This window comes from Marmota monax, unplaced genomic scaffold (assembly GCF_021218885.2).
Source record: "Marmota monax isolate L192 unplaced genomic scaffold, Marmota_monax_Labrador192_F-V1.1 WCK01_AAM20220418_F8-fsc00012, whole genome shotgun sequence".
Classification (NCBI taxonomy): Eukaryota; Metazoa; Chordata; class Mammalia; order Rodentia; family Sciuridae; genus Marmota; species Marmota monax.
Genome location: NW_026695227.1, coordinates 21,739,409 through 21,762,585, shown reverse-complemented (window position 1 = coordinate 21,762,585; position 23,177 = coordinate 21,739,409). Strand labels below are relative to the sequence as shown.

The 23,177-nt window shown below is 37.0% G+C and overlaps 1 protein-coding gene across 1 annotated transcript in view; it reads left to right on the top strand.

Moving 5' to 3' along the window:
- Positions 1-23,177, top strand: part of Slc2a13 (solute carrier family 2 member 13) — a 339,517-nt gene that overhangs the window by 245,897 nt on the left and 70,443 nt on the right. The window contains exon 7 of the mRNA XM_046436201.2: positions 22,030-22,155. Coding sequence (XP_046292157.1) covers positions 22,030-22,155 — 126 coding nt within the window. The remainder of the gene's footprint in view (positions 1-22,029; positions 22,156-23,177) is intronic.

Sequence of the window (23,177 nt, the reverse complement as noted above, 5' to 3'; positions counted from 1 at the left end):
TTTTGATGGCTTCTTCTATTTCTTCCTTTGTTATTGGTCTGTTTAAATTGTATGTGTCTTCCTGACTCAATCTGGGCAGATCATATGACTTAAGAAATTTATCGACATCTTCACTATCTTCTATATTATTGGAATATAGGGTTTCAAAATACTTTCTAATTATCTTCTGTATTTCTGTAGTGTCTGTTGTGATTTTGCCTTTTTCCTCCCGTATGTTAGTAATTTGAATTCTCTCTCTTCTTCTCTTCGTTAGCATGGCTAAGGGTCTGTCGATCTTATTTATTTTTTCAAAGAACCAATTTTTAGTTTTATCAATTTTTTCAATGGTTTTTTTTTTGTTTCAATTTCGTTGATTTCCGCTCTGATTTTAATTATTTCTTGTCTTCTACTACATTTGCTGTTGTTTTGCTCTTCCTTTTCTAGGGTTTTGAGATGAATTGTGAGTTCATTTATTTGTTGGTTTTTTCTTTTTTTGAGGAATGAACTCCAGGAAATGAATTTCCCTCTTAAAACTGCTTTCATTGTGTCCCATAGATTCTGGTATGTTGTGTCTGTATTGTCGTTTATCTCTAAGAATTTTTTGATTTCCTCCTTTATGTCCTCTGTAACCCATTGATCATTCAGTAACATATTGTTCATTTTCCAGGTGATGCAGGATTTTTCCTTCCTTCTTTTATCATTGATTTCCAGTTTCATTCCATTATGATCAGATAAGGTGCATGGTATTATCTCCACCCCTTTATATTTACTAAGAGTTGCCCTATTTCATAATATATGGTCTATCTTTGAGTAAGATCCATGTGCTGCTGAGAAGAACGTGTATCCACTTGATGATGGTTGATATATTCTATATATGTCGGTTAAGTCTAGGTTATTGATTGTGTTATTGAGTTCTATAGTTTCTTTATTCAGCTTTTGTCTGGAGGATCTGTCTAATGGAGAGAGCGGTGTGTTGAAATCACCCATAATTATTGTGTTGTGTTCTATTTGACTCTTGAACTTGAGGAGAGTTTGTTTTATGTACATTGCAGCACCATTGTTTAGTGCATACATATTGATAATGGTTATGTCTTGTTGGTGGATGGTTCCTTTTAACAGTATATAGTGTCCTTCTTTATCCCTTTTGATTAACTTAGGTTTGAAGTTGATTTTATTCGATATGAGTATGGCCACTCCTGCTTGCTTCCGAAGGCCATGTGAGTGGTATGATTTTTCCCAACCTTTCACCTTCAGCCTGTGTATGTCTTTTCCTATCATATGAGTCTCCTGAAGGCAGCATATTGTTGGATCTGTTTTTTTAATCCAAGTTACTAGCCTATGTCTCTTGATTGGTGAATTTAAGCCATTAACATTTAAGGTTCCTATTGAAATATGGTTTGTACTTCCAGTCATGTTTATTTATTTATTTATTTTAGTTTGGCTAGTTTTTCCTCTTTGGTTATTTTTCTCCCCCTTTACTGAGATACCTCCCACTGTTAGTTTTCGGTGTTAGTTTTGGGTTTTAGTTTTCAATTCCTCTTCTTGTTGTATTTTGTTCAAAATGCCTTGCAGTGCTGGTTTTCTGGCTGTGAATTCTTTTAACTTTTGTTTATCATGAAGTATTTTAATTTCATTGTCAAATCTGAAGCTTAATTTTGCTGGATATAGTATTCTTGGTTGGACTCCATTATTTTTCAGCGTTTGAAATACGTTGTTCCAGGATCTTCTCGCTTTCAACATATGTGATGAAAAATCAGCCGTTAACCTAATTGATTTACCCCTGAATGTAATCTGCCTCCTTTCTCTTGTAGCTTTTAATATTCTCTCCTTGTTCTGTATGTTGGATATCTTCATAATTATGTGTCTTGGAGTTGGTCTATTACGGTTTTGAATGTTTGGGCTCCTGTAGGCTTCCAGGATTTGGCAATCCATTCCATCTTTCATATCTGGGAAGTTTTCTAGGATTATTTCATTTAATAGGTTGTCCATTCCTTTCGTTTGAACCTCTATACCTTCTTCTATCCCAATGACTCTCAAGTTTGTTTTTTTTATGACATCCCGTATCTCTTGGATAGATTGCTCGTGAGTTTTAAGCATCCTTTCTGTGTTGACTATATTCTTTTCAAGTTGATAAACTTTGTCTTCATTATCTGATGTTCTGACTTCTACTTTATCTAGTCTATTTGTAATATTCTCGTTTGAGTTTTTAATTTGGTTTCTGGTTTCCTGCATTTCTAGGATTACTGTTTGATTTTTTTTTTAAATCTCTATCTCCTGGTAGAGCTCGTTCTTTGCCATTTGAATTTGTTTATTTAATTCGTTTTCAAAATATACTTTCATTGCTTGGACTTGCTGTCTCATGTCTTCTCTAATATTCCGTTCCATCTGAGTTAGGTATGCCTTGAGTTCTTTCTCTGTCCATTTTTCTGATGCTTCTAGGTCCTCCTGAAGATTTAACTTGTCCTGCATTGTTTGTAATCCTTTTTTCCCTTGTTTTTTCATGTTGTTCACGTTACTTTCCAGCTCTGTTTGACTGCTGTGTTTCAGCTTTCTCCTATAAATTTGTTTTGGTTTTGTATATCTCTGTTGTCTCTCCTTTGTGGTAGGAGACTATGCCTAGAAATGTTGGGCTTTATTGTACTTTAAAGCTGATTCATTCAATTCATAAAAGGCTTCCGGATTCTGTATGCATATAGTGAGTTGTTGTTTGTTCTTAGGACTTTATGTTTAGGTTAGGTGCTATGATGGTATGAGGGTTAGTATGTCTTGGCTACTTTAGAAGATTGCTCTACTGAAGGGGGATATTAACAGGCGATTGGATCAGGGTGTTTGGTAGTAGCTAGGTATTTAGGAGCCCTATAGACAGTCTCAAAACATTCACCTATTTGCATTTAGACAATTACACGTAATGGAGGACGTAATGCTTGGGATGAAAGTTGGGGGGTAGGGGAAGGAAGGTGCTCTTAAAAAGAAAGAAGGAGAAAGAGATAGATAGATTAGAGGAGAATGGAAAGAACAATACAACGTGAAACAAGAAAGAAAGAAGGAAAAGGGGAGAAAAGAACAAAGAGAGAAAAAAAATTGAAGTCTTAGAGATCCATTTTCTTCTCTTCCAGTAGGCGGAGCTGTGCCCTCCGAGCCGAGCTTCTTCCCTCTATGTGCCGACAGCAATCCCTGTAAGGCAGCTCCTGGGAGTCTCTCAATCCTGTTAGTCCAGAGCCGTTTCACTTCTCTGGCCCCTCCCCCCTTCCTCCTACCAGCCAGCCAGCCAGGTCCTGTTCAGCGGAGGCGGTTTCCCAAGGATCTGGTTACACATGCAGCCCCACCACGTGTCCTATTTCCCGAACGACTGAGCACTCTCTCTGTCATTCTTCTAAGCCCCAGTGCTGTGGTATGGTGATCTGGGAACCAACAGTTTAATTTTTCCGGACCCCTTTGGTGGACACGCCCCCAGAAATTGGCGGCTAAGACCTTGGGTGTCGCCGCTGGTGGTAAGGGGAGTTGGGGATCGGGAATCCCCTCTGCTTCCCTACAGACACACCCCCAGAGAGATTCCCGAGGTTTCCCGGCTGCTTGTATCTGGAGGGGGTGGGAGTCACACACCTGCTAAAGTGGATTCCGCTGGGAAGGAATTCCGTCAGCTGAACTCCGGTGTCGTCACCTCTCTGCTATGGCGGGCCCCAGGCTCCTTGCCAGAGTGTCCGAAGGGAGGGGTGGGACTGGTCAGTCTCTGGTTGGTTTCAGTTCCCGGTTCGCTATTTCATGAAGGCTTGGCTAGAGACCTCTTCCTAGAGTCCCTGCGCCGCTCCTGCTGAGCTGCGCCTCGGAGGCTAGCCGCCCAGTCGCAGGGGCCGCGAGCGGGCGGCCGGCAGTCACCGAGTTGCGCGGGCAGCAGCTGGCGGGTCTGGACTTCTGTGCCGCGTGGCAGAGATTCACTCGTCTGGGGCAAACTGTCACGTCCAAAAATCCTACTAATTCCCAGCTGGTCTCTCTTCGGTGGAATTTTGCTAGGAGTTTCTCAGCAGGTAGAATCTAAGCGTATCAATGCGTCTCTCTGACCCCGTTATTGAGGAGGTACTGAAAGCACTGCCTCCCCGCCCGCCTCCATGTTGGATCCCCCTCTCCTTTCGTATTATATAAATGTGTAGGCTTTTGTTTTGGCTTGCTATATATGATTAGAATAAACTTCGTAAATTAATATCATTACTTTTTTTTTTAATTTGAAATTCCAATGAGAACCAGAGTGGTCTTCTACTTTTATGTAAGCTGATAGTGCCATTGTTCATTTCAACTTCCAAAAGTAGTTACTATTATACTTTTTAAAAATTATTTTCTTAATATACAGAGGCTGACCTATTTTTCTTAATGCCTAAGCTATTGAAAACCTTATCAATGCAGTGGAGAAAGTCAGCCTTTTTTAAAAGCCAGTCATCCAAATATATATTAAAATAATAATGCCTTTTGGTTTCCAGTAACTACTCCCTGACCACTGCCTGACTCCTGGTTATTCTAAAAGGCTTCTCAAAGTTAAGCAGTGAGCTGATGGAAGTTAGCCTGGCCAAAACAGAGAGCATGGTAGAGTGATGATATGTGCTGGAATGACAAAGCCTAACTACAGTTTGTATTGCATTTTCAAAGAAAATGTAGAAAAATACAGCAATCCAAAGTTCTTAACCTGTGGGAATAAAGTAAAATAGTGTACACTACCACTCTGAGAGATTTTTTTTTTTTTTAAATAGCCAGTGGAGTCTTCAAATCCCATCTGGAAGCAAAGAGAGGAGTAGCTATATATAAAGTTACTCAGGATCTACAGGATCTTTGAAGTTTAAATTATTGAAAGACAAAAGCCATAAATTGAACAGATACCAGAAAAGGTTAAGAAATTTACACATAAGTGAAATTCAAATGATCATAAATCTGTATGATTCTAAGAGGGACAGACTTGGTAATTATCTGTCAGAGAAGTCAGGATAACAAGTGAGAGAAGAAAAGGCAGGGAAAAAGAAGAAGCTTCACTATGCAGATTCCCTTTTAGGAAGAGTTACAAAGGAAGGGCTTCCTATCTCAATCAGATATGTGCCGAGTTAAGACAGAATTGGTCATGAGCATCGCAAAAAAATAAGTTCACAAAGCCAAATAATCGTGACAAGTCGTAGCCCTCACTGACCTTGTCATACCGGGTTTACTTTGTACTAATGAGAAGCAGTGCACAGGTATGGAAGCCGTTTGGTGGGTGGATTAATGAGGTGAGATATTAACTATTATACTTTTAGGTCACCTTTCATGACATCCAAGTTTTTGAAAGGACCAGCATGTTTGCTACATGAAACATTCACCAATGAGATTCAACTGAGGTGCTGGGGACATTCAGCATTACCAATTTGCATTCAGATGTTCACAGTCTTTAGGGACTATTTCCCAGTTTCATTCTTTTACTGGGAAAATATTACTGAACACTAACCAGGTATCACATATTGTGCCAGCTATTAAGAAAACAAGGCATAACTTGATAGCCTCTCTTTAGAAGTAGGCAGGATCTTTGAAAGTCTTCTGTTTACATTTTGAACAATACCTAAGTCCTTTATCTTTAGAGAGATTCATAAGTTGAAGCAGAAGCTGGTATATCACAATATAGTTATGATTGAAGCGTGTGCGTGTATGTGTGCATGCGCGTGTGTGTATGTATGTATTTAAGCATATTGTTAATCATTAATATTAAATATATTATTATTATCAGTAATTATTAATTATTAATATCAGTAATTGTATATAACAATGGCTTAAGTAAGAAAGAGGTATCTCTCTCTTTCTGGTAAAATAAATTCAAAAGTCAGGAGTTTGGGATCAAACTGTGCTATTCTAGTGTCATCTAGGATCCAGGCTTCCATCCGTTGGTGTCCCTGATATATGTATCCTTCACAAGTGCAGTACATGACCCAGGATGGCTGCAAGGGCTCCACCATCATGTTTCAAAAAGCCAAAGGAGAGGATGTAGAAAAAGCAACACTTCCCACGTGAATCACCTCCTTTTGAAATCTTCGTGAAATCATATGCAATACTTCTCATTGGCCAGAATTAGTCCCATTGCCCTATCAGTTGGAATAGGGACTGGGAAATGTGTGCTTTTATTTCGAAGAGCAAAGTGTCCAATTAAGAATTCTTTTACAAAGAAGGAAGAAAAAAATTAATATTATATAGACCACAAGCAGTCTTTGCCACAATAGTGGAGCTAGGGAATCTATTAATTTTATGGGACACTTATGAGTGGTTCTCCTTAATAGGAAGGTCAAATTAGTTGACCAAATAGGGCTCTACCTCGTTTCATGGTCTAGTTCACTTTATAGTCATTAGAAGTCTAAGGTCAACTTTGCAGGTGGTAAGAACTGTGGCAGCCTTAAGTATTTTACCTCCAACTTTGGAAGGGAGAATTATTGAAATCTCTTTCGTTTGCCCTGTTTATTTGACCTTTAAAACCAGTAAAACAGCTGCTGTTCATTATGTTTGTTCCAAATGAGTGATTTAGCAAAGGTTCATCTGTTCACTTAGGGCAACCACCATTTGTTATGTGGTTAACACTGTGTCAGTCACCAGGAGCTTTAAAGCCTCTCTTTCTTTCTTTTTTTTTTTTTTTTTTTGTCTCAGCAAGACAGATGCTATTACTTCTCCCATTTAAAAGTTTACTATTACCAGGTAGATGCTATTAATTCTCCCATTTTACCAGTTGATTCTGAGGCTTAAAGAGGTTAAATGAATTTGGAAGATCACATGGCGTGGCCAGCTGTAGAACTAGGTTTTCACTGAGAAAGGTCTTTCTCCAAAACCAAACTCTTGGCTATCTTCATTCTGAACTGTAACAATCTTGTGGTATGATGCTTCTCTGCCAGTGGAGGGTGGTACATACACTTTGGGAAGGAGCCAATAATTTTTTATCATCAAAGGCCAGTAGAGCTAAAAATGCATATTTGGGCATATTTTCTCTCATTCTGTGAAGCTGAGATTCTTTTTATGAAATACCTTTTTTGACAGTTGTATTCTATCAGACTTAAGAAGTTTGGTTTTCATTTTGTTAATTTTGTTCATGTATTTTCACTTGCCTATATTCAGCTCAGAAAATTATTTTACCACCATTTTTTAGATCATCAGTAGAACTTTAATATAAAAGCAGTGCCAAAGATAAAGCAAAATCATCTAAAATATTTTAAAATATTCAACTGCTTAATTTTCCTAAAAGCGGAGTGGTGTTATTCACATGGTTTTGAATATGAGCATCTGTTCTATGTTGAATTGAGGTAATTTGGTTTTGTTTGTTTGGTGTAATTGTTTTGAGGCCTCTGTTACACAGGTAGATGAATGCAAAAAAGAAAAAAAAGTCATTTAAGGCAAGAAGCAAATATAGACGCAATGTACTTACAAAGTGATATACCCTTTAGGCAAATTAGACTATATCTGAACACTCAGATGAAAAAAAATGTAGACTATGAAAGCTGTTCTCTCCTCTGTTTCCTCCTCTAATTAGGGAGATGAATTATACATGTGCATCTGAATATTTTCCTTAAAGAGAAGAATCATCCTGTGCTGACATTAGTGTTTTGATTTATCCCCAACACCACTCTACTGATTACAAACAGGTTTCATCCACCTTGAATTCTTTTAATTTTGTGAATTTTATCATTGTCAGAGCACATGATGATTAGATTAGACAGAGTCGCTGGCAGCACAGGACATGATACTCAGGGGAATGACTTCTGGGCTCTCTCATTTCATCTCTATGACACAATACAGCTTCCAAATTAAACATCATTTCTAGGGCTACAAGGGATGATTGTTTCTCACATCCTCTAAAACAATGCTCACTTCCTCCTTTACTTTCAAACATACAATTTCCCACAAAACTTAGAACCAAGCAACAGTGGAAAAACTGATAAGTGAAGCAGTATAAACCAAAATGTATTTTTCTTTTTGGTCTTATTGTCTCTGTGTGAAACACATCTGAAAAGCCTAGTGCTAGATATTATTGCATTTGGTATAAAACATAAAAAGACTTGGTCACCAAGCTTTCTCCTTGATGCATAGGGAGATGCACAGGCAACATTTAACTATAGACCCATCAATTACCATAGTAAAAAAACTGATAAAAAGGGGTGCAAAAAAGAGAGATAATATTAAAAACTGTTTACTCAGGTAAACACAAAGTGCTTTTTTAAGCACTTTAAATGAGCACAAAGGCTGCTCATTTAAAGCAGCCTCTTTTTTATGTTAACATAAAGGAAATATGCTAAAGGCAATGTGGACTATCCATTTACAAAGAATGCCAAATACTAGATCAGATTTCAGTTTTTGATACTCCAAATATTAAAAGTTACATGGTTCTGAATTAAAATTGATTCTCATTTCTAAATTTATTAAACTAGAAACCATTTTAACTACTTATCAAATACATTTTTTTTTAATTTTTAAAGTCAGGAATTTACATTAGTCCATATTAAAATCTATATAGTCTTAAGTTAGCTGATCTGAGGAGTAACTATTGTTTGACACAAGATTTCCTTAAGTAGCCAAGACCACCTGGAATTTGCAATCTGCCTGCCTCAACCTCCCATATACCTATGATTACAGTTGGTGACCACCATGCCTGGCTTTGAGGAGTATTTCTAAAGCATATTTTGGGGAGGATAAAATTGCAATAATATTGTAAGCAAATATTAACTTAGAAACTAAGTAAATACTTCTTCCTTTAAGTATTTCTTTGTTTCCACTAGAAAAAAATAAAAATAATATTTGTGGTTATGGTTTCTATGTAAGGAGGGATATTTATGAACACCTCACTTTAAAAATTTTGGCATTATGTGCAAAAGTAATGTATTACTGATCATGAGAAGCTTTCTTTAGTACAGTGCTTAAATCTGACTTTATAGTTGATCCTAAACGGTACAATTATCAAAGGTCTCAATCTATTCTATGCCTTGTAATGTAAAAAAAGTTCTCAATAACTAGAAAAGTTCATGTTATGAGTACTATTCAAAAACTGGCTTCTCTTGTCAAGTTGTATGGCTTGCTAACTGCATTTGGAGAAGGAATGTGTATTTTACAGCTTTTTCAAGGACAAGTCAGTGCTTCCACAAATACAAACTCAAAGGCAAAATCAGGCTTATAAAAGAGTTTTCAAGAAGTGATTAGCCCCAGACAACTGTGTTCCTACATTGTTTTAATTTACTATTCTTTTCAGTAAAGTTTTGTGGCCTCTGTGTGGAATATGTGTTAACACACCAGTGATCAGTTGATAATGCGTGTGTGTGTGTGTGTGTGTGTCTGTCTGTGGTGTTGGGGATTGACCCCAGGGCTTCACACATTAGGCAAGTGAGGTACACTCCCAGCAGAGTTTGTAATAGTCTGATAAAAATAACATACTGATAACCTATTTGGCAACAATCATATACTGTAGTTCATAATCAGAATCATTCACGGATAAGTTCAGTGGCATAGCAGTCAGTATAGGATAGTAATTTCTAATATAACTATAAAAAATAGTATTTGTGTTTTAATAAAAACTCAGCTCATGTCTCAGAGACCCAGACAAATGGAAGCTCTGCCATTTTATGATGCATCTCTCACTGCAGGTCTTCAAGGTTCATCACACAGGTAAAATATAGAGCTGGAGAGCAGAGCAACAGCAGATAAATGTTTTAGCCTACAATTATTATTTCTGCTTTGGTTGTTTGGCCACAAATACTCATGTGGCTACTCCCAATTTTAAAAGGGCAACAAATTGTAATTCTCTGTATACCTTCAAATAAAGGACAAGTTGATATTGGAGAACATTATTTTTACATGTTCTGTGGTTTATTTGCTATTTTATTTGTAGCCAATATTTCCATATCATTCTTTCTAAAAAAAAAAAAAAAAAAAACATAGAAAATTTTCTTTATTCTGACTGCATCACTATAGTAAGTAACAGCATTGTTACCGAAAAAAAAAAAAAAATTCCTTTAACAATGCCCATTAGAAAGGACACAATTTTTCTATTTACAACTTCTACTGACTGGAAAAATTGACCGTTTCTGTACCAATTACATTAGGTGAAAAAAATATATATCAAAAAATGTGCAGGAATTAAAGTTTGGCAAATTTTCAAAAAGTTAAACAGTTACTGACTCAACAATTCTCCTGGGTATAGACCCAAGAGAACTGAAAATGTTTGTTCACACAAAACTGGTACACAGATATTCTTACCAGCATTCATCATAATAGCCAATAAAAGTGGAAATAACTCAAATTTTTCACCAACTAATGAATGGATAAACAAAATGTGGTATATGTTATAATGGAATATTATACAGCTATAAAAAGAAATAAAGTACTGATACATACTACAATATGGATGGAACTTGAAACATTAGCATTGGGTAAAAAACATCTAGGAACAAAGAGCATATCTTAAATGACTCTATTATATATATGTCCATCATAAGAGGGGAATGCTGGGGAAGTAGGAACTGAGATGTAGATAATTTATTTAGGGTAATGAAAATATACAGGAATTAGATAGTGATAATTTCACTATTGAAATATACTGTATTATAAACTTTAAAGTGATAATTTTATGTTATAAATTTTGTCTCATTTTTTTAAATGTATGTGCCATGTGGCATTCCTTCTCCACAATGTTTTGGTCTTTCTGCCTCCATTTTACTGGGGAGTATAACCAGTGCCTCATATCTATATCTAGACAAAATAATAGAAGATTGCAGATCTATCCTAGTATCACAGTATCTGCATCTTCAATGACACAACTCTAAATTTCAAAACACTAAAGTCTAGAAGTATCTGATTTGGAGTCAGAGAATCTTTCTTAGGGAAGGGCACAAGTCTCTCAGAAGCTTGAGTTCCGTTTCCTCTGTAAAGAGGAATGGTAATGCATTCTTTACCAAGTTACAGGAAGGAGCAGATGACACAAGGCATGTTAAGTGCTTTGTGTACCATATGCTGCTAAGGTTAGTATTTATTCTTTTCTTTCTGGTTTAAATTTATCTAATTTCCCTTATATTATGTAGCCTTTCCTGTAAATAAACTTATTATCAAAAGCTGAATATTTGAAATCAACATGCTTAAGTGTCATTCCCAGCCTTGCCATATTTTACTTGTGTGTCCTTGCTCAGGTGGTCTAACCTCTCTAAATCTCAGGTTTCTTATTTGTATCCAGGGGAAGTTAAAGTCTCTGAGGAGCCAAGGTAGGGTTGGGCACAATGGTGCATGCCTCTGATCCCAGTGACTTGAGGGGCTGAGGAAGTTGGATTGAAAGTTCAAGGCATGCTTGAACAACTCCCTGTGTTGTGCCAACAAAGGGAGACCCTGTCACAATGTTGAAAAAAAAAAAAAAAGGTTGATGATGTAGTTCAGTGGAAGAGTGCCCCTGGGTTAATCCCCAGGACCAAATAAATAAATAAGCCAATATAGCGGATGAGTGAGAACATGCCTTCCTGTAGTAAGCATTCTGTGATGTAACCACAGTAAGGCCTGTGGTTAAACTCCAGAATCCTCTTCAGACTCACAAATACTTAATTGCCTTACTTGGGTCTCTCTGCAAACCTAGAACTTCCAAACTCTTAAATCTTCTTTCTAATACTTCTTTTATGCCTGTTCAATAAAGATAATGTGTGCTGTCACCAGAGAAGATTAGTTACTGGTTTTTCTTTTTAAGGTAGCATACTACACACTAAATTAGATTAGATGTGTTGGTGACCAAATTATATGCAAATCTGATTTTACTCCCAAGTTTATCAAATTGAAAATAAGTCACATATAAGTGTATATATGTACATGCTTATCTATCAGAAACATACATGCATATACATGTCATCTTACATTTGCCAAGTTGAGGTTTAATTATCAAACCTTTGACATAGCTAATAGACTATAATAGCAAAGCACTTGGCCCCATTGGGTGGACAGTCATGGCAAATAGGGTTTTCTTCTTCCCGCCCCCCTTTAGAGAGTTTGTTGGTATACTTTCTTGAAACAAAACGAAAGAACTGAATCAAGATTAGATAATTACCAGAAATTAGAGCCTCACATACTAATACATGTCAAAAAACAAAAACCACTGTGATGACTACCATTTTTTGCCCCCATTGGTTAGTGTCAGTGCCTGTTGCTCAATCAGGACAGGAGCCTGCTTGCTTTGAATCTGTAGGCCTCAGTACTATAATTATTTTGTCCTTCTAACTCAGGAATCAATTGGTTTTCTTTTTAACCTCAGCTTCTAAGAGAAGAGATAAGAAAAATGCCCATGTTCCAGAGAATTCCAGACAGTTGTATATGGATTTGTTCTGTTAACTACAATTCACAGCTTGATTCAGACTTCAGTTTTGTTATTTTCATCAACAGAGCTGTGAAGAACCATGTACAATATGTCTAACAGAAATACAGAGAGACCTATCAAGTCTGCTCTCTGTATAAGTGACATCCATTCATCTCTTTACTGATTCCACAGTTTTTGCTGATCATTTATGTATCTGGCAACATGCAAATCACTTGGAGTAAAAAATGTACGAGAAAAGAAAAATATTTGCCTTGAGAAGGTTGCAGAGCATTTAGGAAAAGCAAACATCATAAGGCCTTAGAGAAATATAATGGGATTAATAACACTAGAGTTTGGGGATTTTCTGGTAGCATGGTCATGCATCTAATTCTACTGTAGTCAAGAAGGTTCACAGAGGAGGCCCTGATGAATGTGAGTTCGAAGCTTAAGTAAGTATTAAAAAAAAAATTAGGTGAAATTAATAGTCCAGACAGAGAAAACATGACAGCATGACATACTCTAAATCCTGCAGTTTGTTTGCCCTGGCGAGGGCCAATGACACTTGTTGAGAAATACAAGGAGAAATTGACAAGAGAAGCAGGGGTTAGGTCATTCCACAGTAAGAAGTTTGGTTTTCACCTGATAGGCAAGAAAGGATATTACAGGATTTAAACAGGAGAGAAGCCTGCTCAGGTTAGAAATAAGGCATTGTAGGAGGCAGAGGAGAGGGAATCTAAATAGGAGCACTCATTTGAAGATTACTGAAAGAGAATGAGAGCTGGCAAGGGTAAGAATGGCAATCAGAGGATCTACACATTTAGTGCTCAAGGACTTAATAGACTGGGTGGGCATTTAAATGTGCATGGTCTAAGACCATGCTCAGGTGTTCTGATTGGCAGGAAAGCTAAAGATTGAACTTTAGGTCTGTAGAGTTTGAAATACTTGTGAAAAACAAATGGCTGAACAGTTGAAAATGTGGATCTGGCACCTAGTAGGGAAGGGACACAAAGTAAAGAAATGCCTCATGGGGCCTTACTGTATCACTTACGGTAATGGTCACATCAGCTTGATGTTTCTCAGCAGACTCATAAAAATAGATTGCCTTAAACAGAACCAAAGGTACAGAAAGAAGAGTACGATGCAGCAGTCGGAGATGGGAGGAACATAAGGGAAACCATGCTGCTGAACCAGAAGATGAGAACATTTTAGGAAAAGGGGAGTATTTTTAGGAAATTTTATCACAGAATGATAAATTAAGCCAGAAAAGTGCTCAGAATTGATATATAGAGGACCACCAGCAATCTCAAAGCAGCTTTAATGGAGTGGTGAGGCATGATTTACTTCATGAAATTAGTACCAATGGGTACCCAGCTTTTTAAATTAATTTCCATTCATTTACTTAAGTTCCTTGATTTTTTTTTAACTATTCTAATGAGTTCTCTACTTATCCGGTACAAATATGGGGAGGAAATCTGATACCCACACTCAGGGAAAGAAGTTTGGAGTTCTGGAATTGTTTGCAATAATGATATAGAAATAGGGCCCTTCAGATGGCTCCAGAAAAGGCCCAGAAGCCCCCTATGGTTGGCCCAGTCTTCTCTCTTAAATCAGATTCCAGGTCACCTGCTCAAGGCAGTGAGGATATGAAGAAGGAGATGGTAAAAAGTAGGGAAGTTTGGGATAGCTACCGAGGGAAGCTGAAGATGCTGTGCAAATCAGGGGGTTAAGTTCATTAAAAAGAAATGACTGGGCACAGTGAATTGTGGAGAATAAAGGGGATCTGTGGCAATGGATCATCCTGACACCTACTTGTGCCACCAAGAGTTTCCTGAAATTCCTAGCATACCAGAGGCAGGTATTTTAAGACCACACTGTTCTTAATGCTCCATCACATTGGGCTTAATGAGACATACTTAAAAAACAAATGGGCTGTTGTCTAGAGGGCTGAATTTCACACTCAGCTTCACATACTAGAAATTCAAAATGTGTAAATTAATGCAAATCAATTTTTAAAAGATTTTTGAGGAGAAGGTCCACTTGGTTAAGACCATTGGTACCCTGTGAACACATGCACAATTGAGTGAATGAAAATAGGCCACCTTTTCCTCTCCCTTGGACACTGCACTGCCTTTTTTTCTGCTCTTATTTAGTTTAATTGGAAACATTTTAAAGTTTTAGAACCAGTTTTGTTCTAAATATGTGAAAGTGGATTTGTCCCCATTTCTAAAAAGAAAAGTCAGAGATTGAAAAGGTAAATCTTGGGCTGGGGTTGTAGCTTAGTGATAGAGCATTTGCCTAGCACATTTGAGGTGGGGGTTCGATCCTCAGCACCACAAAAAAATAAATAAATAAAGATATTGTGTCCATCTACATCTAAAAATATAAAAAAAGAAAAAGAAAAAGGCAAATCTTCTCTCTGTATGACTAGCAAGAAAATAACCTTTTGGTTCTCACTGTCTTCATGGTCTGGATTAAGTATCTGCCAGTCTCCTCTTGGTGTCTTGTGACCTCTTCATTCACTTCTCCCAGCAGCTGCATCCACAATAGAGCTGAATCTTTGATTGTTGTCCAGTCTCCTCAAGAAGCAGAGCATGAATTCTGGGCTCACTTAATTTACACAGATTTTCTCTATTGCAGTGTTCTCTTATTCTGAAGTTTTGCAGGTTATAATTTAAAAGAAGGGCCTCTTTTGTGGCTCTTTTGTGTTGTTTCAAGGAATGTGGCCCCTGCAGTTGGTGTTTATGAAAGCAAATTATCAAAAAAAATTATCCTATTACATTTTAGCTATTTATTGAATGTTTACAAGTGGCAGCTTTTGCCTTTGGCTTTTAAAAATCAGTCTCAAACTAACATAACTTTTGACAATTAGTTTTATATGATTTTTATCTCATTCTAAAACTGACTGATTTAATTACCTCAACCCACCCACTCCCAAGTTATTTTTTCAGAAATAAGCAGAAACAAGCTAATGAACCTACTGTAATGCTTTGTAGAGCTGTTGGGCACAGTTCATCTAGTAGATGCATGGGGGATCCAGCCTGCAGTAGTGGGCTGGATGTTGCTCTACAGGTTCAGTGGAGGCAAGCAGGGTCTTGTCCCTTAGGTCATCACAGTTTGTTTTGCAAACCAGCTGGTACAAACATTGTAAGTTCTATAAAAGAAATGTGTCCAGAGACAAGCAAAGGGCCATACTACATCTGGTTTTGTCTGAAACTCAAGATATTTTGTATCAATAGGGAGGAATCCCAGTTGATTTAATTCATTCAGCATTTGCTTTTCTAAAGCCTAATCCTTTTGTAAATACCTTTCTAATTTTTTTGAAGAAGTAAAAAATTTTAAAGTAGGGTACAACTGTAATTTCTGCCCTTGCCGTCCATATATAAGAGTAAATATTTGTGAGATGTTATAGCATTATAATGTTTTCACATTGTTAAAGTTTGTGAATTTAGGGTTACATTTTATGTATTTCTTTTTCTTCCATATAGACTCTTGGAAATGCATGGTCCCACAGAGATCATGTGCTCTGGAGAAAGAAAGCTTGAAATCTAGAATTTAGAACTCCCCCCATGTAACACTGTGAAAAGGGCAAATAAGCTTAATATCTGCTTCCTTCCCCGCCACACACACACAAACACACACACACACACACACATACACAAACCCACACATACTTCATTCTATGCTTAGAATAATCTTATAAGCATCAATTTTGTGCCAATGTGTTTTGAATCCCAGTTTTTATATTTAGAAAACCTTGTGTGAATGCATCAGATCACATTCAACAAAGTTTTAAAGAGCAAATCATGAATGAAAAATAGTTAGCCACTTCTGGAAGTTGTTCTATATTTTTTAATGCCATTTGTTAAAGCCACAGTTATGATACATGTTCTCTGTAAAAGGTCAATTAGCAGATCCCCAGGATATTTTTGTGTTACCTTCAAATGTCAAGTTGAAATTGGGAACGTTGTTATATTGGGAGAAATTTTGCCATAAAGTAGTACATGGGATGGAAAAAAAGCTGGGTCAAAGATGAGAGAGTGGTAGGAAATTTTGTCTTGCCTTCAGAAGCCTGAGAGCCCAAAGTCCAGTGCCAATTCTCAAGCAGTGGCCTGCTCCCTGGGGTGCAAAGGAAATTGAGCAAATTTTAATGATTATTTCCTTTTCACTGAGAGAACTCTGTGAAATAGCCTTGGCAGGGGTGCAGTATGGAGTAGCAGAAATGACAGTTTTCCCTGTTTTTTGAACACAGGAAAAATTTGAACCTCCACATAAACTATGGGGGTATGTCCAGGAGATGCCTTAAAGTATAAAGAAAATAAAATAATAAGTATGATGAGATATCTGGTCCTGTTGATGGCCAGAGGGAAAAAAAATTAATCTCTTGTCCAGGGATAACCTTGAACTCCTGTTTTTCAATGCCCTGAGGAAAGGAGGTGAGGACAAATATGACTTTGTTCCTCTCTGAGCTTAAAGCTGAGAAATGAAACTGGTTAATCAATTCTCACTATGAATTAAGATGTAGGGAAGAAAAAGTAATATCTTTTCCTTACCTATATCAAAGGTAATGATTTATACCTTTAACAAAAATAAGATTAGAATAAGAAAAAGAAGCATAACAAATTCTTTTAACTAAAGTTTTGTGTGACATAGGAAACTTCAGAAATGAAGCCCAAAGACCCACAAAAAAAAGTATGGTTGGAGAACAAAAGGGTGTAACTTAATGGTAATAACCTGGGGAGCTCAGCAAGGCCTGTGTGTTCAGATTCTTTTCATCAAGTATAGACTATAACCACTCTGAATGAAGGTCCTGTGTCCTACTTTCAGAGAACTTCAGTGTAACTAGGCTTCTGAGGAGATAAGCAGGATAAAGAGTATAACCTCGAAAGTGCTATATTATGGGGTAGTATGTCCTGATTCCCAACAAAGACAAGGCTATGATGTGTAGAAGAATAAGGGGTTGAAATTGTGGGTGTGTGGGGTATCAGTCTTGGACATGTGGAGAGTTAGCAATTAGAAGCTTCTGCCAGCAGTGAATCCAGCCAAGTTTGAATACTGCAGTGTGTTCTGTTTGTTTTTGCAGCACGGGGATTGAGCCCAGGGCATCTTGCATGTGCTAGGCAATTGCTATCCCACTGAGCTACATTCCCAGCCTATATGTAAATGTGTCTTTATTATTATCATTATATCTTCTTGTGTTATTTCTCCACCAGTACAGAATAGCTTGTGTATAGAAAGGAAGAAGAAAGGTGATTGGAAAGAACCAAACATGAAGTTTTGTAGAGTGGCTATAACAGAAGAAACTAAATGTAAAACATTTAAGATTTGGTGAGAGTCATTAGAGGGATTTAGCATGAAGTTTTTACAGAAGGAACAAAGCCTTAAATGTAATGAAGGATCAGAGGGAAAGGAGCATTGAAGGTTTATAAGAGGTAGAAGAGCAGAGCAATTGTTCTCAGAGTAAGGAAGCTTGAAGGAAAGGTGTAGCAAATCTGCAACATGGAATCTGCATACGTCTTCCAGATCAATGATTACCAAACTGTTTTAGTTAGCCTTTCATTGCTGTTACCAAAAATATCTGACAAAACAATTTAGGGGAGAAAATGTTCCTTTTGGCAATCAGTTTCAGAGGTTCAGTCAGTGGTTGGACAACTCAACAACTCTAGGCCTAAGGTGAGGCATAACATCCTGGCAGAAGAAAATCAGCTCAGGACATGGCAACCAGGAAGAAAGAGAGCTCCACTCATCAAGGACAAATGTAAACCCCAAAGTCATACTCCCAGTGACCTATCTCCTCCACACTGTACCTACGCAGTTACCACACATATATCAATGGATTAATTTACCAATAAGGTTACAACTCTCATAACTTGATTGTTTTACCTCTGAACATTCTTAAATATTGTCTCACACGTGAGCTTTTAAGAGGCCCCCTCATATCTAAACTATGACACAAACATTTTCTATAATGAGCCAGAGAGTAGTTATTTTCTGCTTTCCAGGCCAATATGGTTTCTGCTACAACTTCTCAACTCTTCCCTTAGATCATGAAGGCAGTCTTAGACATTAATTAAATGGGCATGGTTGTGTTCCAGTTATCTTTGTTTACAAAAACAGGTTGTTGGACTAGATTTTTCTCAAGGATTGTAATTTGCTGATTGCTGTCACAGATGATGACAATTTCCAGGATGTGGATGATGACAGGCTGAGCTGAAGACTGTTAGAAACTAAGAGCTTAATGTCCCTTAAGGTTAAAATGTTGGCTGGGTATAGTGGTGCACTCCTGTAATCCCAGCAACTTGAGAGGCTTAGGCAGGAGGATCACAAGTTCAAGACCAGCCTCAGCAATGTGGAGAGGCCCTTAGCAACTTAAGGATAAAGGGCTGGAGATGTAGATCAGTGGTAAAGCCCCTGGGTTCAAATCCCAAGGACAAAAAAAAAGTAGGTAGGTAGGTAGATAGATAGACAGTATATGGATACATACATACATATGAAAAACATCATGACCTAATAAATCTTTGTAGAACACTCCATCCAAGGACAACAGAATAAACATATCCTTCTTAAGTATGCAAGAAATACTCTCCAGGACAGACCATATTACTAAACCATAAAACAAGCCTTAGTAGAGGACTAAAATCATTCCAAGTATATTTTTGACTCACGTGGAGTGATATTAATAACAGAAGGATTGTGGGGGCGTTCACAAATATGTGAAAACCAACACACTCCTAAATGGCTAACAAGTCAAAGAAGACACAAGAAATTAGAAAAAATACTTTGATATCAGTGAAAAGAACAACACAGAATATTAAATACAAGATGCAGCTAAACCAGTGCTTAAAGGGAAGTGTACAGTTTTAAATGCCGACATTGAAAGGAAAGAAAACTCTCAAATCCATGACTTAAACTTCTCCCTAAGGGGAAAGAAGGAGCAAAAAATCACAAGTGTCTGAGAGGGAATCAAATAGCTCAGATAGGGAAACTGGCCCTTGGTAAAAACAGCTTGCCATTGTAACTGGACATTAGGCTAGGAGGGTGGGTCATGTGTTTCCATTGAGAAGATAATGAAGTTGCTTTCTGCTGCCTTTTATTTTCTTGATAAAGCTGGACTTGAAGTCATCTGCAGAGTACAGGAAAATGGAGCATTGGAGGTCTGAGGATAGTGAAGGAGAGTTGAGATAATTTTCATGCACGGTGATTAAAATAGTCCTCTGTAGAAAAAAACCAGAAAACTACTAAAAGTTTCAAGTTTATTGAGGATGATTTGAGTTTGATGATCATGAATTATAAAATAATTACTGTACTGATTTTGTAAGAGTCATCTTGCTAATTCTCTCTCTCTCTCACCTCAGTACTTGGAATGAACCCAGGGCTGCTCTACCACTTGGCTCCATTCCTAGTCCTTTGTTTTTCTTTTTCTTTTTTCTTTTCCTTTCTTTTTTTTTTTTTTTTTTTTGAGGCAGGGCCTCACTGAGTTGCCCAGATGGCCTCAAATTTGGTGATCCTTCTACTTAAGCCTCCCAAGTCACTGGGATTACAGGCAGATGATTCCACCTCCCCACACATGGGGGGCGGGAGGGAGGACACTATTGTTCTGCCCTGTAGTGTGATTCCTGTGGGTAAAGGCACAGAAAAGGCAAATGTTTGTATTCGTGTAGGGCTACAGTTTTGTTATATGGGTGGGATGAAATAATAGAAGAGAACAGAAGTTTAGGATATTGAAATGATAGGTCATGGTCAATAAACTGGATAAGAAAAAAAAAAAAACTACAGAAAAGGAGGAAAACAACAAATGAATATAGAGGGGTCAGTTAACTAGCAGTCACCAGAAAGTCTAAAATCCAAATCAGCTCTGCAAAGGTAAGGAACCTTTGTTCTTCCTCAAATCTCTGTGCTAGCACCTGCAATAGGTGATAATTTAATAAACAAGCAGAAAAATGTGAAATTTTAGTCAGATATGGATTAGTGATAACAGGAGGTTATTCATTCTGCATAACATGTGCCTTGATATGTACATATAGTATGTTCCCACTAATAATTAGCCTTATTATGCTTTTTTGGACTTTTATAGGAACTATTTATTTTCACAGAAATATAGAGCCATTTTCTGCAAATGCATGAGTTGACCTTTTCCAAGTGAATATCCTTTGAGGTCATTGCACAATTAGGGTTGTTAGATTTGACCTAATACGGGAAAAATACGCAGACAAAGCACTAGTAGAAATTATCTTCCTTTCTCTCAAAGCCAAAGTCTAAGGACACTGGCTTCTGATGCCTTCAGTTGTTTTATTGTGCTTATCACCTGTGTAGACAGTTTTATATTTACATTGCTGAATCACCTCTCTAAAGTATATTGACCTTTCAGTAGGTTTTAAAAAGCTTCTCTTTTGCTTTTTGTCTAGGACTAAAGTGTCATTCAAAAATAGAGATGATTGTTTACCAAAGCAAAAGGTTACATAAGACTACTAAAATGATAATAAATCTAGTTTTTAAGCCATGCCAGTTTTTTTTAAATGAATTAATTGAATCAAAGAGTTATTTCAATTTTGAGGATTGAGAAATACTGTCCTTCATATCGCTTTTAGATGACTTGCATGTCTTTCAGATATGTTTTCTTCTCGTGCCCCATAGTAAAAGTACTTATAGAAAGTAGATATTCATTAATTCTGTCCTGTTGATCTTTAATAATAAACTAAGCCATTCTCTGAAATGTGCTTCCCTCTACCTCTTTGCCTGGTAAATTGCTTTTATAATTTACTTCAGATATCACCTCTGAAATTATTCCTAGCTCTTACAGGCAAAATGAATAGGCCTCTGTCCTTTGAGTAGCTTACACCTATTTTCTGTTGTGTGTTCATTATGTATTATACATCTGTTTCTCATTCTTGCCTTTTGTCTATCAAGGAGCAAGGACTTTGGCTTATGCATCTTTAGTGTCTCCAGTGTTTTGCAATGAAGTGTCCTAAAACTGATAGCAAGAAAACTTGTTTTAAAGCTCACTGTAGGCCTAGGTTGAGAAACTCTACCCAGTTTAAAATTTCCCTGCAGCTAGGATACCACTGTCAGGTGAGCAATGATTAACTGAATATGGCCTCATGATCCAGCCAGTAGAAGTGATTAACTCATAGAAAGATTAGCCTTTTTTCCTGTACCCATTTTTTAAAATTGAGAGTAATACTTAGTCAACACTCTATGTGTTTGTTAAAACTAAAACTGTCAATCAAAATATTAACAGTGGCCATATTTGGGTGATATTTCAGTTTAACTTTTTTCATTAGGTATCCATTTTGTCTTTGTTTGACAAAACGTTTGTTTCAGGTCATATTTTGGGGAAAAAAACTTAACTATTTCCAGTTTTTTAAATTATAGTACATGTGGAAACATTGATGAGAAAAAATACTTTAGGACAATTTGGAACCAATCAGAGTTGAATCAAGATGAATCAGTCTGTGGTTGAGGAAAGCAAGTTTATTTGCTTCAGGTTAACTGGGACTCTTCTCTATCCAGTCTCTGAGATCCAAGCCTCCTCCTTCTCATAGTGGTTTCCAAAGTTGCTCTAGCCAGGATAGGGTAAAACAGAATTGACCAGCCACCTGGCTCAGCACATGTCACTTGCCTTGGCCAAAACCAGTCTCAGAGACCAAATCCTACTGAAAAATAGAATGGAAAATACAGAAAAGCACCTGGAATCTAGTATATGGTAAATACCAGTTGTCTCTGCCAACATGACCATAATTCTTTTTATTTTTTAGTTACTGTAACGAATGTATGTTGGATCCAGACTGCGGTTTCTGTTACAAGATGAACAAATCAGCTGTCATTGACTCTTCTTGTGTGCCCGTTAATAAAGAATCCACAAATGAGGCAGCCTGGGGCAGGTATGTTACTCATTACTAAACAAAAGAATGTCTAATACAATTTTAATATGTGTCTGATTTCTAATATTTCAGGGTGTCTTGCACCGGTTCTTTTTAAGCTGCATGTACTGGTGATGGGTGCAAAGCGTTGCACCTGTGATAGTTCATACTTTCAGAGAAGAAAGCACTCAGGCCCAGACTTCTGGAGGCCTGAAGTCCAGACTCAACTCTGCCTAATAAACCACAGTAATTGGGATCTTTAGTTTAAGGCAAATATTCACAAATATTGCCAAGGCAGTTTTGCCACTATGTATTATATACCTACGCTGTAAAATTCCAAACTAGAATTTCCTGAACTTAATGGTAATTGTAAGGTCAAAATGAATTAATGCCACTTTACATACTTTCATGGAACTAATTTTTTCTAGAGTACTTTCCTAGGATTCAATGAAGCTAAGCAAAATAAGGATAAAATTTGGAAATCATTGGTGTGCAGCCTGTCTGGTAGCCTGTATCTCTTTCTAACAGTACATATTAGTTTATAGTAGAGACATAAATGAAACCTTTAAATAGAATAAATCCTTCCCACATTTATGAACTAATATTCATATTCTTAGACACATAAAATGTGTAAATGTACAAATGATATGGCTTTTAACTCTTCTGTGGTTTAAATTCTCATTAAAAGGAGTAATATGCTCTCATACTGTCTACCTCATAGTACCTATTATAAAGGCAATTGAATCTTTAAAGTACTTGTATCGCCTGTGAACTATAAAATATAATGTATTAGTATTAATCGTTATGCTGTTACCATTAATCATTGTATTAGGGAATTACTCCAAAGAAGTAAACTTTATGGTAGTTGAGGGAAAGTCCAGACTGCATTTTAAATATGATAACAACAAAGAAAGATGTAAAAGAAATGCAGTTGTTATTTTAAATGAACCTTTAAAAGAACTTTGAGTATATGTAACTAGTTTATAGCTTTACACCCCTAGCTTTTGGTTTTGTTTTTCCCAGGAGAGAAAGTTACTAGTCTA